Below are 16,315 nucleotides of genomic sequence, written 5' to 3'. Positions count from 1 at the left end.
CCTCCTCCCTTGCCCCTGCGATCTCCTCCTTGGCCTGCCCGCCTCCTTATTCCCCCTTTCTCTCGCCTCGAGGCCAGCCCAGCCCGGCGACTTCAACGCCTTGCCAGGCGGATCTTTCCGCCCTCAAGCAGCTCGAGCTCGACGTCGACGTGCTCACACGCGTCCTGGCGCCTACTGTATACTTGATGCAGAGCTTTCCGACGTCATTGTGTTTGCCGCTCCGCGCTCGACGCCTGCCGCCGCGCGCGCCCGCGCGCCACCCCTTTTGCGCAGCAACACCTTAAATTTCATGGCCCTCCAAATTCGGGTCGGAGCGTAGCGGAGTGGGCCCCGAGTTTGAAAACGGCGACGGACGCTTGCGTCCTAGCCGCCAACAACGCCTCCCCGGCGCAGAGGGCCCCCCGGAGGGATGCTCAACCGCTCCACGCCACGCCGCTTGCGGCGGTCCTATTCCACGCTCGCGGGGGCCGCTTCTTATTTTCGTTTTCGCTCGACATCGCCGCGCATCTCGACATTTCAGAAAGCGAATCCCCGGCCGCATCTCCCCGCTCGAAGCTGGGGGCGCCCGCTCGAAGCTGTGGCGGCGCAGGCTGCCACCGCTGCCCGGGCGCGCCGAGCGGCGGCGGAGGGCCGCCCAGGCCACCACCAGTGCCTCTCCCTTCGGCGGCGCGGCGGCAGCGGCGCCGACCGCCCCTCCATCAGCGGCGGCGCGAGGCTGTCGTCGGGACGCCGGCAGGTGACGCGCGAATAGGGTGCCACCGGACCGGCCGACGAGCACCCAGCGGAGCCGTCAACGTGCATGGCGAGCCGAGCACCGCCGCGTCGCTTCTCGGCGCATTGGAGAGCAGAGGAAGCTGCTGGCGTCGCGGCTGGGATCGGCAGCGGCGCCAGCAGCTTTCTCGGATCTGAAGCGACTTTGAGCGCCGATCGATCGATCTGAGGGCTGACCGATGGGTGGCGCTGGGAGGAAGACCGCGCCACCCGTCGGCCAGCCCTCAGCTCCGCGACGGCGACTCGATAGTCGTGGCCGGCGCTCGGCTGCCACTCTAAGCTGTGCCGCCAGCGCTCCTGGAACCGTGACGTCACTTCTTATGGATGCGGCACTAGGGACGCCCAATGTTTTCGTAAATATAGAAGCCACTCTCTCGCGTGTGGAAGCCACGACTGCGTAGTCGTGCTCCCCCGGAGCACGCCATAGAGCGCCGGTTGTGTACCGGGGGCGCACACCCGCAGCCGTACACACTGCTGCCACCTGCTAGGGGGGCGCCGCAGGCGCCCCAAGCGGCGCGGAGCGCCGCCGCAGGCGGCGGACAGCAGGTGCGCAAAATTAAACGCCATTTTCGGTTCCGCAGTTTTGCCACTAACGTCGAAATCCGGTACAAATCGAGACTTACGATAGGGTGCCCACAGGACCCAAAAGAAAATAGCTTTCCGCAAAATAAAAGGGACGCACGAGGCAAATCTGATGTTGGAATGCTTCAATAGGAGAGAGGCCTCTTCCGTTGGGGGACCGAGTGCATAGGAAACGAGGGTTCCCCGGTTTGTCACGCGCGAGCACGAGCGTGACACTGCACTTGGCGCCGAGCGCCCGCGGCACAGACCTTGTGCAGGCCACCCCTCGGTGGGCACGCCGGTCCGGACCGATGGCGCTCGGTGTGGAGCAAGCCCCCCCCCCCCCCCCCCCATCGGCGCGCGCTCGCCATTCCAACGGCCGCCAGGAGCACCAAGAGGACTCCTCATGGCTGTGCCCAAGTGGGCTTCGACCGGCCTCGGCTGGAGGGGCGGGTTGTTCCGGTTGCGGACACCTTCTGCAGCCCCCTGGGCCCGTGACAGCACCCCAAAACTGCCCCTCGGCGGCATACAGCACTGCCAGCCAGCCTCTTCCTCCTCCTCAAGGGCTGTACTATAGGCCATATTGCGCCGCCTCCTACTGGCAGCCGGGCGGGCGCGCGCCGCGGGCGCCTCGGCGCGCGCACGGCTCGCAAAGTTCGAACGAGTACTGCCGCCCGGCCGCCTCAAGGCTGCCGGGCGGCAGTACTCGCCTCGCAAGGCGCGCACCGGCTGCTCTGGCTGCTGCGCCGGCGGCCGCTGCGCTGGCCGCTGCTGCGCCGGCTGGCGGGCGGCACGGCCGCCGGCGGCCGCTGCACCCGCGCCTTCCCTCGCGGGCGCCGTCGCGCCGCGCGCGCCCAACTCTGCTGGTACACGGCACGCGCGCGTCACACAGCCGCGGAGAACAGGCGGTGCTGTGCGCGAAGCGCGCGCGATCTCGTACTTTTAAGGCTGGATCCGGCCATTCCAAGGGTACCTTTGAGAATCCCCAGCGTCCCACCCTCCTAGTCACACTCTCAATATCTCCAATATCTCGACTAGCCAACATGAAGTGCTGCGATCGGGAGTGCCCCATTTCTTTTTTCCTTTCTTTTTTTGGGTCCTGTGGGCACCCTACTTACGAGCCGAGCCCCCCACGAAAACCACAGAGGGGCGCGCGGTCCGCGGACAGCGCGCCGCCAGGGGCGCCGCAGGCGCCTCAAGCGGTGCGGAGCGCCGCCGCAGGCGGCGGACAGCAGGTGCGCGAAATTAAACGCAATTTTCGGTTCCGCGGTTTTGGCACTGTCTACCAACTTTGGTACAAATCGACTTGCACTTGGTCTGAGCCCTGCCCGCTGCGTTTGAGCCTCCATTCTGAAAGTGTAGGCGTAGAAGGGAAGGCAGCAGGTCCGGCTTGCGAGCTCCGCTGTGCGCCGACAAGCGGTATGGCGCCGAGTAGAGGCCATTTTCCTATTAGAAAAGGCTGTCGAGAGCGCAAAATTTTCTTCGCTGCGCGCCCAACCATGGTGGGCACGCAGCGGGCGCCTGTGGCGCCAAATTTTTGAAATGTCTGCCAGTCGCCCAACCTGATCTCAGAGTCACTCCTCGCTCGTCCTTCGGCCGTCGCCAGGCGGGGAAGAGGTTCCCGCGTGGAGGCGACGGCGTCATGCTCGAGCAAAGGAGGGAGATCGGCACGCGGCCAGAGGACTGCTCAGGCTGCCCCGGCTGCCGCCAGCACCTCCTCGATATTGGGCGTGGCGCCCGGCACCTCGTCGCTGTGCGCGAAGAGCACCTCGTCGCCGTCGATCGCGTACGTGCCGCCCAGCACCTTGACGCCCTCGGGGAACTCGCCAAACTTCATGCCCTTGGGCACGGGCGAGAGCGAGCCCACATTCTTGAGGTAGGTCATCCATTTGCCCATCCCCATGGCCTTGGGCGGCTTGAAGTCCGGCGGCTTCTCGAGCTGCTTTTCCCCTAGCTTGAGGTTGAAGCCGGCCGCCCTGTAGCCGGCAAAGTCGGGCGAGTCGTCGATCAGAGCCTTTGCGCCCGTGAGCTCCGGGTTGACCTCGAGGAACTGCTTGAGCTGGTCGGGACGGCCGACAGAGATGAAGAGCGGACCCGCGACGCCGGCGGCGGCGAGACGCGGCGTCTCGCGCTGCCAGTTGAGCGCGTAGTCCCAGCACAGCGGTCACCCGAGGTGGCGGAGGAAGATCACCACCGCCTTGCCCTCGTCGCAGTATGGTGCACACAGGCTGTCGCGAGCACCATACTGCGTAGCTTGCGGCCCGTCACGCGGACGTCATTCATCACCACGCCCTGCGGCTCTGCGCAGCCGCAGTCCGCGCCGGCTGACGTCGGCTCCAACGAGACGTCCACTCCGCTGGACGTCTCTGCCAGACACAACCGATGCAGCGAGCGCAGAGCGCCGGCTTGGGCAGCGACAGACGTCACGTGCGATCCCACGTGGAAGCCACCGCTACATAAACTCGTTTATTCACGAGGCGACCCTAGGTTTCCTAGTGGCGTGCTGTGAACAAACAGCGAAGAAGACGCCTGCGTGGAAGCCGGACACGGCGTGGGCTGTTCTTCACCTTTCTACCTACCTAGAGGATGTAGAGGATCTGTAGGAGAGCTGTTTGTAGAGATGCAGAGCGCTCTGGAGCGCTGTGTAGAGCTGTAGAGATGTAGAGCGCTCTGGAGCGCTGTAGAGCTCTACATCCGCCGCGCGACGAACTGCCTGCGTTGTAGAGCGATGTAGAGTAGAGTTGGTTGTAGAGGCTCTACAGCCAAACCGCCGGGAAGGCACTGACTCAAAGAGGTCGAGCCGCGCTAATGGGGTGTCTCCGAGCTTACTGGAGCTCTGATGGACGGCCTTGACTATCCCTGACACACAGAGAGTCACTCTGACGGCACACAACACCCTATAACTGCGTCATGACCAGCCTGCCATGCGTCGCCGGTGCCGCATTCGTCGCTGTGCTTCTTAGCAGGCGGTGGACTGTCGGCTGCGAGGACGGTCGCATTTGCGCGAGGCGAGGCGAGCATTCAGACGCGTTGCATGCGCCATGACTCGCGCCAGCGCGTGCGGGAGCTCCTGGCTGAGCGTTGGAGTCCATGCGAGTTGCGCTGGCCACTATCGCTACGCCGAGCCGAGCTGACGCGCCGCGCCGAGCCGCAGCCGTGAGGCATGCCACAGCAGCAGAGGCACCTGCCACCCATTGGGCAACCACTCTCTCTCTCTCTCTTCGCTCTCTCTCTCTTCTCTCTCTCTCTCTCTCTCTCTCTCTCTCTCTCTCTCTCTCTCTCTCTCTCTCTCAAATCGGCATTTCGAGATTTTGAAAACCAACCAGAAATCACGACTTTCACGACTTGGGCAGCGACAGACGTCACGTGCGATCCCGCGTGGAAGCCGGACACGGCGTGGCAGTAGCGAGGAGCATCGATCGAATTGGGTCGCGATCGGGAAAAAGCAGGAAAAGTCTATGTTTTTCTTTTTTGTCCATTCTGAGGGAGGGTGTAGAGGATGCAGAGATGCAGAGCGCTCTGGAGCGCTGTGTAGAGCTGTAGAGATGTAGAGCGCTCTGGAGCGCTGTAGAGCTGTAGAGCTCTACATCCGCCGCGCGTACACGGAACCATCCTTCGGAGACGTGTTATGGCCCTGCGACCGCGCACCCCCGGGGCTAGGGCTCTCTAGCCCGTAACCCGATGCCGAGCGTCCGGCCAACTGGGTGCGCTTCTTAGCTCCCCGGTCCTGGGCGTGAGGTTGATGACCGCACTCCAAGTGCTCCAAGTGCGACGAACTGCCTGCGTTGTAGAGCGATGTAGAGTAGAGTTGGTTGTAGAGGCTCTACAGCCAAACCGCCGGGAAGGGACTGACTCAAAGAGGTCGAGCCGCGCTAATGGGGTGTCTCCGAGCTTACTGGAGCTCTGATGGACGCAGGACGGCCTTGACTATCCCTGACACACAGAGAGTCACTCTGACGGCACACAACACCAGGGTTCGTGAGTGAAATTTCACCCTTTCACTTTCACATGTGAATTCATGTGAATTTCACATGAAACGTTTCGGCCGCCCCCGTTTCACTGAAAATTTCACAAGTTTGCATCCAAACGCGGTGAAAGCGACGAAGTATAGAAAGGAGAGAGCCCAACCGAGTAACTAGTGAGAGGAGGTGCGAGAGCAGCTTGGTTCGTGAGGTGTGTCCTGCTCGGGGCTCAGGCGCTCGAGGACGTGTGTGTAGGGCACCCAACGGCCAGCTGCACGACATCCTCGGCGACGCCGCGATGGTTAACCCTCGGTCGAAGCATGCTACAAGACACAAATTCCTACTCAAACGACTGGTCAAGACCCTCCGCTCGGCGTGGGGCATGATCATCGAGATGGAGCCGACTGCACACCTCAGTTACAGTAATCCCAAACAACCTGACGTGGCGGCGGCAAACATCGGCAAGGGGCACAGGCGCCTTGTTGCCGATTTGAAGCTCACGAGCTCGCTTGCGAGCAAGGGCAAGGACGCGGCCGGCGACGGAGAGCTCGGCTGGAAGGGGGCGTATGTTCGCTTCGGCAACACGGAGCCCGGGCTGCTCAATCTGGTCAAAGGGCGCGGCAAGTACTCGCCGTCGAGAGCGACGGCAGCGGCGGGTGGCGGAGGAGGAGGAGGAGGAGGAGGCGGAGGCGGGGGAGGTAGGGGAGGGGGAGGACGCGGATGCCCCCAAGAGGCCGCTCATGCAGCTGGATGGCGATTACCGCTTTGCGCGGGAGCAGGATTGCGATCTGCGCTTGTTCGACTTCGAGAGCTTCGGAGGCTTTGGAAAGGAGGTCCGCAGCTCCCTGAGGGAGGCGGCGAACCAGCTGAGCAACAAACTTTCACATGCTCAGCACCTGGACGAGGTCACATGGACAACCAAGAATTGGCACGGCCTGCAAATGCAGCGTTTGTCAGTCGTCCTCCACACCGCGCTGTGGCGTGGCAGACGGTGAACGAGCTAGCGTGCGGGGAGAGCGGCATTGTGCATGGTGCGGAGTGCATTGCCGTTCTTAACGGAGTCGCTTAGGCGGCTCCGGTGGTGAGCCGGTGTGTGTGCCAGTCCGCGCCAGTCCGCGCCCTTGTCCAGGTGCTGAAGAAAGAAAGAGAAAAAGCACAACACAAAGAAACGGGCGAGCCAAGGGAGGGATGGGAGGATGGACTCCGTCGGGCTCGCGTCTCCCTACCTCTCGCGGGAGCTGAGGGGAGCGCAGGGTGTCTGCGTCTGCGTCTGTGTCTGTGTCTGTGTCCCTGTCGTGTCGTGTGTGTCGTGTGTAACTCTCGCACTGCTCTATCTTAGCTCTCGCCACAGGCTCAGCCTCGCCTCCGCCCGCACGCTCGACACACGACAAACCCGGACGACGTGCGTTTTTGCTTCTCTACAAAACACGCACACCCACGCCCGCCCCAGTCAGCGGACCCAGCGCCATCGAGAAGAAAGACTTTGGCGAGCCAACGCAGCCCAGAGATAAATTCTCCGCAAGAGAGCCTAGCCGCTAGCGGTGCAGAGCGCGAACTCGCCGTACTGAGCCTAGCGCAGCGCGAACTCGCCGTCTGAGCCTAGCGCAGCGCGAACTCGCTCCTGTTCATAGCTGCGCAACCCTAGCCTAGCTCCATTTTAAGTCCAGTGTGCTAAGACAGAATTCTCTTTCCCTCGACGAAGCAAAATTCTCTTTTCAACAATAAATAAATAAATACAACGGACACGCCAAACGAGGGGTGGGAGAAGGACAGGGTCCCCACCTGCACAAGCAGGATCTTGTAGGACGATCAGGGACACAGGGGAACGGGAGCGGGGAGCGCATCGCGACAACACTGGGCATGTTGATGGCAAAATTCTCTTTTCTCCGCCCGAATGGCGGGCCCGGCCATGCAGGACCTGCTGAAGAACGCGCTCGCCGAGCTCGACGCGGACAGCGACGACGAGCCTCCGGCCCGGCCCACGACCGCGGCGACGCCCGCGGCCGCTCCACCCGCCGCAGTGGCGGGCCCGGCGCGGCCTCCGTCCGGTCCGACCGGCCCCGCGGCGCAGAGCAGCGGCAGCGGCAGCGCTTCTGGCGGCGCGAGCAGCGGCGCGGGAGACGAGCTCGCCGGCATGGAGGAGACGCTTGCGGCTCTCGCCCGGTCAGCCGAGTCGCTGGCGGCGAACGGCGGCGCGGAGGGCGACGAGTCGGCGGCGATGCTCGAGATGCTGACGAAGCAGCTGCAGGAGGCGGGCCTCGGCGAGATGGACGCGGGTGCGCTGGAGGGGCTGCTAGGAGGTGGCGGCGGCGGCGGCGGCGTCGGCGGCGGCGGCGGCGGCGCCAGTGACGAGGCGATCGACGGGCTCTTGGACGGTCTCGTTGGGCAGCTGCTATCCAAGGAGCGCGGCAGCTCACTTGCGGCAGCCCCGACCCCCGCCAGCAATGGAGGGACTCCCAGCCCTGGCCCTCTTCACCTCCCGCCAGCACGAGGGACGCAGCCGTGCTCACGCAGCCGTACTCAAATCACTGATGGGGAGCCAACCGTCAGAGGAGGCGAGGGAGGGCGGTGGGCGCCGCCGCGGCTGAGGCGTCTGGGGCGTGTTTGCCCCCCCCCCCCCGTCCCGACTGGCACTTCGCAGAAGGGCCTGGGCCAGAACGCTTTTCCAGCAGTCCCAGACTATCAAGCCGCCAGCTCTCCTCCCCCCCCCACCTCCCTCTTCCCGCAAGGGGTCGGGGGTGGAACGGCCCCCCCACACCGCAATCAGCCGAGATTAGCCGAGATTAGCCGAGATTAGCCGAGATTAGAGGGCCCCGCCACACCGCAGTTGTCAGCCTGCAAAGCGCCACGCAAGGGGAGTTCCCCCCATTGAAGGTCCCCCCCCCCCCCCCCCCTCCCTCCCCCCCCACAGGAGGTGATGCTGGAGCCGATGCTGTCGCTGCGATCCGACTTTCCTCGCTACCTGGCTGAGAAGGCGTTGCCTACCCCCGGCCGCACCCCGGCCTACCCCGCGTCGACACCGGCCGCACCACAGCCGCACCACGGCCGCACCACGGCCGCACCACGGCCGCACACCTCGCCTGCGCACCTTCGCTGCACACCTCGGCTGCGCACCTTCGCTGCACACCTCGGCTGCAACACCTCGCTTACACTTCGGCCGTGGCAGGGCGCGTCGCTCCCGCCGCAAGATCGCGCGCGCTACGAGAAGCAGCAGGCGGGCCTGACTGATGACGCACGCACGCACGCACGCACACGCACACACAGACAGACAGACAGACAGACAGACAGACAGACAGACAGACAGACAGACAGACAGACAGACAGACAGACAGACAGACAGACAGACAGACAGACAGACAGACAGACAGACAGACAGACAGACAGACAGACAGACAGACAGACAGACAGACAGACAGACAGACAGACAGACAGACAGACAGAGAGAGAGAGAGAGAGAGAGAGAGAGAGAGAGAGAGAGAGAGAGAGAGAGAGAGAGAGAGAGAGAGAGAAGGAGAGGAGAGAGAGAGAGAGAGAGAGAGAGAGAGGGAGAGACAGACAGAGAGACAGACAGACAGACAGACAGACAGACAGACAGACAGACAGACAGACAGACAGACAGACAGACAGACAGACAGACAGACAGACAGACAGACAGACAGACAGAACGGCCGGCCTGCGCCGCGAGCCTGCGAACGGCGTCTCTTCACGCTGCGGCTGTGAACAGGCTCTTGTCGACCAGATCGTCGCCGCGTACGAGGAGGAGCCGGAGGACACCGACCGCGTCGCCAAGCTCATGCAGGAGATGCAGGCGCGCGACACGCACACACAAAAGAGTTCGAAGGAACCCTGGCGTTGTTTGTCACGCGCGCGCACGCACACACCACCACCACCTTCCGACCTGACCTTCCTCCTTCCCTTAGGCGTGCGGGCCACCGCCGACAGAGCTGGCAGCGAGCGGGCTGCCGGGCGCGGAGGGGTGCGTCATCTCGTGAGGGGGCGCGGCGATATCGATCAGAGAATCGTGTTCGTGAGTGGCTCCGGCTGCCGCAGCCGCACACGACTCTCGATGCTGGAAACCCGTGGCGGCGTGCGGCGTTGTGCGCAGAGAGAGCGCTCTGCGGCCTGGCTGTGCACTCGACTATTTTGAGAGAGAGAGAGAGAGAGCGAGCGAGAGTCGAGAGGAGAGAGAGAGGAGAGAGAGAGAGAGAGAGAGAGAGAGAGAGAGAGAGAGAGAGAGAGAGGTAGAACAGCACAACCTCAATAAGGCTGTACATCAAGCACCGTCCACGTCCACCGTCCAGCGCCGCGTCGCCGTGCGCCATACACAGCTAAAAAATGCATCAGATCACTAGGAATCCTACATATAAAAAACGTCTCGAAGACACTCTGCGGGTCTCTCTCGCGCCAAAGGAGACCACATCACAACGGAACCAACGAGCGAGAGCGCTCTAATATCGCCGCCGTCAGATGGTCAGCATGATGTAGATGATGATGCAGAGCACAACGATGAGCAAGACTGCGGGGAGCGGTAGCTGTCAGGCGCAGCTGGCGCGGCGGGGGCGAGGGGGCGCGGGGCGCACGGATGGAGCAGTACAGCCAGTTGTTCTTCGTCTTTTGCAGCAGCTTCTTCATCCGACCCTGCTGCGAGGCGAGCGTCCCCTGCGTCCGGTCGACTCCTCGCTCGAGGTCATCGAGCAGGTTGCTCTGCGGGGCGCGGCGAGGCGGTGTGGCTCGCGAGGCGCGTCGCGCGGGAGGCGGCCCGAAGGTCGGAGGGCTACACCTGCAGTGTGAGCTCGTTGTGTATTTGCCCGCCCATCGTCCGCAGCGTGCCGATCGAGCGCGAGAGGTCGGTGAGTGCGGCGTCCTGCTGGCGCATCACGTTGTCCTGCTGCACGAGCACGGCGCCGTAGTTTGTGGTGCTGGCGCCCGCATCTGGCACTGCGGCAATGCCAGTGGCCGGGGCAGGATTGCTCATGCACTGGTAGTCGCTCGTGGTTATAACGCGTTTTGCGGCTGAGCGGCGCGCCGTCCTCTACCTCTTGCGGCGAAGCTTACCTGTGAATCCGTTGCTGTCTCTCTCCCCCTTCTCGACTGTCTGTGCTTGTGCGTCTTGGGTCCGGAGTTGTGCGTTTATGTGAATCCAGGCCTCAACCTCTCACAGGCCAGCGCACAGCGCCATAGGAGGTATTTTCTTCTCTAAGTGAATCACGCCCGCTGTGAAAACAGTTGGCGGGGGATTTTTTCGCCAGTCAATAGAGCATGAAAATGCCTTTCAGACGGTACCTTTCTCTCCTCCAGAGTCGAAGAACTCGACCGGTCGCTGGCCGCCAAAGTGGCTGGACGGCGCCGCGGCGCACACTGGTGAGCCGCGGAGCACACTGAGGGAGCTGTCCTCGGCGCAGCCGATCGGCTCCCGCGGCCTGGGTGGTGGCAGTGGCACTCCCTGAGGCTCCCTGATTTTTTCTGGTATTTGTTGAGAGCTCTCTGGTCACCTTCGCCGGGCGAGCCTGGCTCTCGCTGCGCAGCGGCGCGACCCGCGGTGAGGCTGCCGATCGTCGAACTGCATGCTGGGCTTAGCTCTCAGTCAAGATATTGTGCATATGGTCGGTCTCTACAATACCTTGGCTGAGCACGACTGATGAATCGGCAGCCGGGAGACAGGAAGGCTCGCTGTGTGAGTCGGCCACGCAGAGGGTCGGAACCTGCGTCGCAAGAGGCTAAAGGAGGCTAAAGGACGGGGAGGGGGGGGGTGAGTCGAAAAGAATTTTACTCGCGCCGCACGACACGACACGGGCGACGGCTTCTGAGCTAGCTAGCGCCTGTCGCGTGAGTCGAAAAGAATTTTACAACAAAGCTCTCTCGCACAGGCACGATTCACACAACAGGCAAAGCGAGAAAAGAATTTAAACAAAACAGCTGTCTCTCACAGCAGACAGGCTCTCCCATCCCTCCCTTGGGTTGTCTGTTTTCTTTCTTTCTTTAGCAGACAGGCTCGACACAGGTGCGAACTGGCGCGTGCTAGCACTATCACAGGCACACACACCACTGGAGCCGCCTAAGCGACTCCGTTAAGAACGGCAATGCACTTAGCTCCGTGCACAATGCCGCTCTCCCCGCACGCTCTCTCTCGCACGCTAGCTGTCGAAAAGAATTTTACAAAAAAAGAATTTTGCTTGCGCACGACACTGGGCACAGTCGAAAAGATTGTAGGCCGCCTCCGACGAGAGTTGTTGTCGACGCCGAGACGGTTGACAACTTCACGGCTTGCCTTCTCCGAAGTCTTACGGAGAGAGAGTTGAGAGAGAGATTTTTAGGAGGCCAATGGTCTACAATTCACAACGCTTCCAATATTGTGTACCAGAGAGATAGGTGTGAGAGCTGTGGGAGCGGCCTCTTCAACTGAGCCAGTTGGTTAGAGGCGTGTGTGTGTGTGAGTGGTTGCTACTTTCAACGATCGGCGTCGTGTTGCTCCCAACACTACAAGTACAAGTACCCGTCGCAAAACACTTGCCGTCAAGCCCTGGAGGGCGGGGCCAGGCGCCACATGGCGCCGGCCAAACCGTGTACTAGGTAGTTCGTTTAGAAAACTTGCGTTATGGCGGACGCACGAAAGGCGACAAGCAATCCCCACAGCGTCGGTGTGCTCTTTGCGGTGGCGGGCAAGGCGGGCTTTGTCCTCTCCGAGGTGTTGCCCGCCGTTGCCTACCTCCGCACAGGCCTAGGCATCGCGGACGCCGCCGAGCGGAGGCGCAGGAACGATCTGCGGGGCACCAGCTGGGCGCTCAGCTTTGAGGTGCACTTGCAGGAGGTGATGTCGCCGGTCATTGGCTTCTTTGACGTGGTGCGCAGTAATCTCACGAGTACGGCGCCTTCCGGAAGCCCGACTGCGCACCGTGTCAAGGCCTTCAAGATACAGGCCCTGTGCGCCGCGCCATTTGATGTCACAATCTTCCTTGACCTCGACTCGCGGCCCTGCCGGCCGGACTTCGCCTTCCTCCTCGTCGACGCGCTTGGGTCCGCGGACATCGCCCTGACGAACAAGTACTCGACGCAAAGCGCCGTGTCCTCGACAAGCGCCGTCCACTGGGCCGGCAATGAGTCGCACAACTCCGCATGCGTCGTGCTCAACATGCGTTCACCACGTACTCGCGCTCTGCTTCAGTGCTACGCGGCGGCCTTCGCTGCCGCCGTGCCATTGGCATCGCGCGATCAGCCATCTCTCTCACTCGCTCTCCGCTCGATGGCGCTGCCATCTCAGCTCTCGTCAACGCATCCTTCCTCTTCAGCGCAACTGACGCCAAAAGTCGTGGCGCGGCTTGCGGTGGCGGCGCAAAAGCGGTACGGCACGTTGCGGCATGTCGATCTCACGTCGGCCGTGTTCTGCCGCAAGAAGCTCTCTCCCGTAGTCTCCTGCTCGGCGGGGTGCGTGCTGGTCCACAAGCCGCAGAAGCACGACATCGGCTTCAAGGTGAGTCGGAGCCTATTTGCCGGGAGGGGTCGCCGGGTCTACCCACAGGACCTTGCCCCACACTAGCGTGCGGAGACCCCACTTCGCCTTTAGGTCTTCGGGGTAGGCTTCAAGAAGACCGGCACGACGACCCTCGCCGCCATCATGCGGCGGCTGGATGTCGGCGCATCGCCTCCAGACCGGGTCCGTTACGAGGCCGTCGACGCGCTGCTTCTGCGGCGCGACGCGACCACCGCCCTGGACGTCGCATCGCGCTACAAAGCTTTCGTGGACGCGCCGTGGGGCTCGTCGCTAGCCTCATCCATGCAGCCACCGCTGTACCAGCAGATAGCCACGCGGTACAAGGACGCGAAATTCGTCTTGACAGTGAGGCCAGAGGCCGACTGGTGGAGGTCCATCCGGGATTGGGTCACATGTCAGCTGAAGAAGCAGTCCAATGTGGATCGGTACACGCAGCTCTTGGGCGCACACAATGCCTCGCGAGCCGCCTGGATAGCCGCCTACCGTCGCCACAACGACGGGATCATCTCCTACTTTGCAAAGGCACCGCAGCGCCTGCTGGTCATCGACTTTTTCGACCGGGAGACGTCACGGTCGACCGGCTGGTCACGCCTGTGCCCATTTCTGAGGGCCCATAGGAACTGCCCGACCGGGCCGCTGCCACACGAGAACGCATTCGTGCCCTCTCACGGGGCGTTGGCTTCGGCGCGGAGCACAGAGGGGAATGCCACGGCGGCACCCGCGTCGGGTCGCCCGAAACGGCTGGACCAGCTGCTCCGGTCATTCAGCCAGCGGCCGAGGAGGCCCACCCCCCCGAGGCGTCTTGACGAGGCAACTGTGGGCAAGCTGTCACCGGGCGCGCCCGACTTCTTCTGTGGCTCAACCAAGCCGAGCGTCAGTGGCGGGTTTGCCATCGAACGCTTTGTGCGCCATCGGCAGATGTTCAGCCGGTGCGAAGCGCCGCCGCTGACGAGGAGGAGCGCCACCAGCTACCTAGCGATCGCGCGCGCCGGCTCTGCGACGCTCATGCTGGCCTTGGAGCAGGAGCACGCTCACCATGACCACCGCTGCACGGCCAAGGACCTGCAACGGCGCGGCGCCCGGCGCCTCTTCCTCGCGCTGCGGTCGCCCGCCTCACGCATCTTCTCTGGGATTCGGCGACGGGTCGAGGGCCACAAATCGAGCAAGACGACAAACACGCTGTTCCGGGCGCACTTCAACGGCACCGATGCCGCCAATCGCTACCTCGACGCGTTACGTGACGAGCGCAACGCCCTGCACGCGGCGGCGATGGAGAGCACTTTTGCGAGCCACGCACAGAACTTTATGCTACCCGTCTACGACCACTACCTGGCAAAAGCTCCTGCCAGCCTGCACATCATACCTCTTTGTGTTGAGACCCTCAGCGAGGACCTCGTCAGAGCGGCCGCGTCCCTCGTCCCACCGCTCGAGCGCTTTGTCGAGCCCAGCGCGCACGTGCCGCACAAGTCGACAATTAAGTTGCGGCCGCTGAGCGAGCAGAACCGGCTCTGGATCCAAGGCACTTACGCGGCTGACGCCGAGCTGCACAGCACTGCGTGTGGTTCCTACCTGGTGCAGTGACATTTGGGAAACTGGAGTAAAATATTCACGACTCACACCGCAGCGCTGCACCTTTTGTGTGCAGCCAGCAGCAGCACCCCCACACACCACGCACACCCCCATGGTTGATGTACGCTGACTCCCGATGTTACGCGCACGACGGCGGGGGGCGGGTTCTCTAGTGGCGGCGGCTAGACCGCCTCGCTCGCCTTGCCCTCCCCTCCCTACAACTCAAGACACGACTCACCCCACTCAACCTCGATCCCTCGATCGGTTACTACTCTGCGGCGAAGCGCGGCCGGCTGCGCAGTCTCAGTCTCAGCAGCCGCCGCACGGACGTCAATGGCCGCACGGACGTCCGCCGTTGCCCACGAGACGCCGGTCTTGCGTGACCTGGAACGTGACGTGGTGGATACCGAACTTGTACTGGCAAACCTTGCAGAGGTCCTCGAGCACCTCGTCTGTGTCCTCGCACGAGGGCGCGCAGAGCACGTGCGCGGTGAGCGTCAGCTTGCCAGGGGCGAGGGCCCACAGGTGGAAGCAGTGGATCGAAGTGACGTCCGCTCTTCGAGAGAGCACGCGCCGCAGCTCGTTCGTGTCGATGTCGGGGGGCGACGCCTCCATCAGCACGGTGTACGCCTCGCGGAACAAGCCCAGCGTGCCAGAGAGCATCCAGACGGCGGCTGCGGCGGTGACGACGGGGTCCAGCCACACCCACCGCTGCCCGTCGAAGGTGATGAGGGCGGCAGCGATCAGCACGCCGCCGCTCTGCGCCACGTCCCCCGCTACATGTACCAGGGCGGCTCGCGTCGACATGTCACCGCCGCCGTGGCTGTGCCCGTGGCTGTCGTCGCCCTTGTCGCCGCTTCCGCGGAAGAGGAGGAGCAGGCCGAGGTTGGAGGCGAGCCCGAGGGCAGCCACGCCCAGCATGGTCGGCCCGTCGGTGCGCGGCTTGTTGTCTGACGATGCGAGATCGTACATGCGCCAGGCCGCCTCGTAGAGTAGCACCCCGGCCGTGGCCCAGATTAGGAGGAGCGAGCCGAGCCCGCAGAGCACCTCGGCGCGCAGCAGTCCGAAGGAGGCCCTTGCCGACGGCCCCTTGGACGCCGTGCCGAGCGAGACGAGGACGATGCAGTATGACGCCACGTCGGCCAGCATGTGCGTTGCGTCGGTGACCAGGGCGAGGGAGTGGGCGGCGAGGCCGCCTCCAAACTCGATGAGCATGACGGTGGTGCAGCAGACGATGGCGAGCAGCGCGCGCCTCCGCTTGGCCACCGTCTCGGGGCGCGGCTTGCTCGTGGGGATGCTGTTGCTCGGAGCCGGGCTCACGAGCTGAAAGTTGCCGTCGTGGACGTGCTGCACGCCTTGCGGGAGAGGTGTGTCGAAGCCGCGGCAGTCCCACTCGGTCTCGTCGGGCCGCTCCAGGTCGATCAGCGGCGCGCGAAGGGTGCCGGACCAGGTCATAATCTCAACTCATGAACGAGCGAGGCGAGACTATAGGCGGGTTGGCGCATCACCCGGCGAGGTACTTCCAGCCTGCTGTGGGAACAGCTGACGCAGTCTCGCCGAGGCTCGCCCCAGCATCTCGGGTTGACTCGGCCAGACAAAAACCCCGAGAGGCGTGGGAGTACCTCGCCAGGTGAGAACGGCGTTCGCTGTAAGCTCAGCTGTGAACTTCCCAGTTGTTTGCTCTTGCTTGCGCGTGCCCTTGCGTGCACGCCCAAGCTCGAGCGGCATCACGCAGAGCGAGCTCTGCGTAGGTCCCGCGACCTTCTCGGGCAGGAGCCCACCTCTCCTTCCCTCCGTGCGCCCTACGATATGGGCAAATCCGCGCCAAAGCGCGCTTCCGACGCTGACCAGGGGCAAGGGGGGGCGACCCTCGCATCTCTACGCCCGGACACGGGCAGGAGAGCCCCACGGCATTCAAAGTGCAAGCACTGGCCCGGTGCACGTGGGTGAGCACGAGCCTGCC

General features: G+C 63.4%; 3 protein-coding genes across 3 annotated transcripts; all 3 read right to left on the bottom strand.

Annotated features, from left to right (window-relative positions):
* Nucleotides 1-3,019: 3,019 nt before the first annotated feature.
* EMIHUDRAFT_99643 (hypothetical protein) lies at nucleotides 3,020-3,615 on the bottom strand (the record flags this gene model as incomplete). Its single annotated transcript, XM_005781562.1, has 2 exons — nucleotides 3,020-3,463; nucleotides 3,574-3,615. The coding sequence occupies 2 exons, from the start codon at nucleotides 3,613-3,615 to the stop codon at nucleotides 3,020-3,022; spliced, it is 486 nt and encodes a 161-aa protein (XP_005781619.1).
* Nucleotides 3,616-9,627: 6,012 nt separating this feature from the next.
* On the bottom strand, nucleotides 9,628-10,324 carry EMIHUDRAFT_353175 (Qc-snare). The gene is made up of 3 exons (XM_005781561.1): nucleotides 10,075-10,324; nucleotides 9,875-9,998; nucleotides 9,628-9,810 (listed from the first exon to the last, which is right to left on the bottom strand). The coding sequence occupies exons 1-3, from the start codon at nucleotides 10,267-10,269 to the stop codon at nucleotides 9,758-9,760; spliced, it is 372 nt and encodes a 123-aa protein (XP_005781618.1). The 5' UTR covers nucleotides 10,270-10,324; the 3' UTR covers nucleotides 9,628-9,757.
* Nucleotides 10,325-14,733: 4,409 nt separating this feature from the next.
* On the bottom strand, nucleotides 14,734-15,624 carry EMIHUDRAFT_53810 (hypothetical protein; the record flags this gene model as incomplete). The annotated part of the gene is made up of 1 exon (XM_005781560.1): nucleotides 14,734-15,624. A coding segment is annotated over one exon (891 nt), but the record flags the coding sequence as incomplete, so codon positions are not given.
* Between the last annotated feature and the right edge of the window lie 691 nt (nucleotides 15,625-16,315).

The sequence above is a fragment of the Emiliania huxleyi genome (genome assembly GCF_000372725.1).
Source record: "Emiliania huxleyi CCMP1516 chromosome Unknown EMIHUscaffold_20, whole genome shotgun sequence".
NCBI classification, from domain to species: Eukaryota; Haptophyta; order Isochrysidales; family Noelaerhabdaceae; genus Emiliania; species Emiliania huxleyi.
This window is presented reverse-complemented; position numbering and strand designations above follow the sequence as displayed.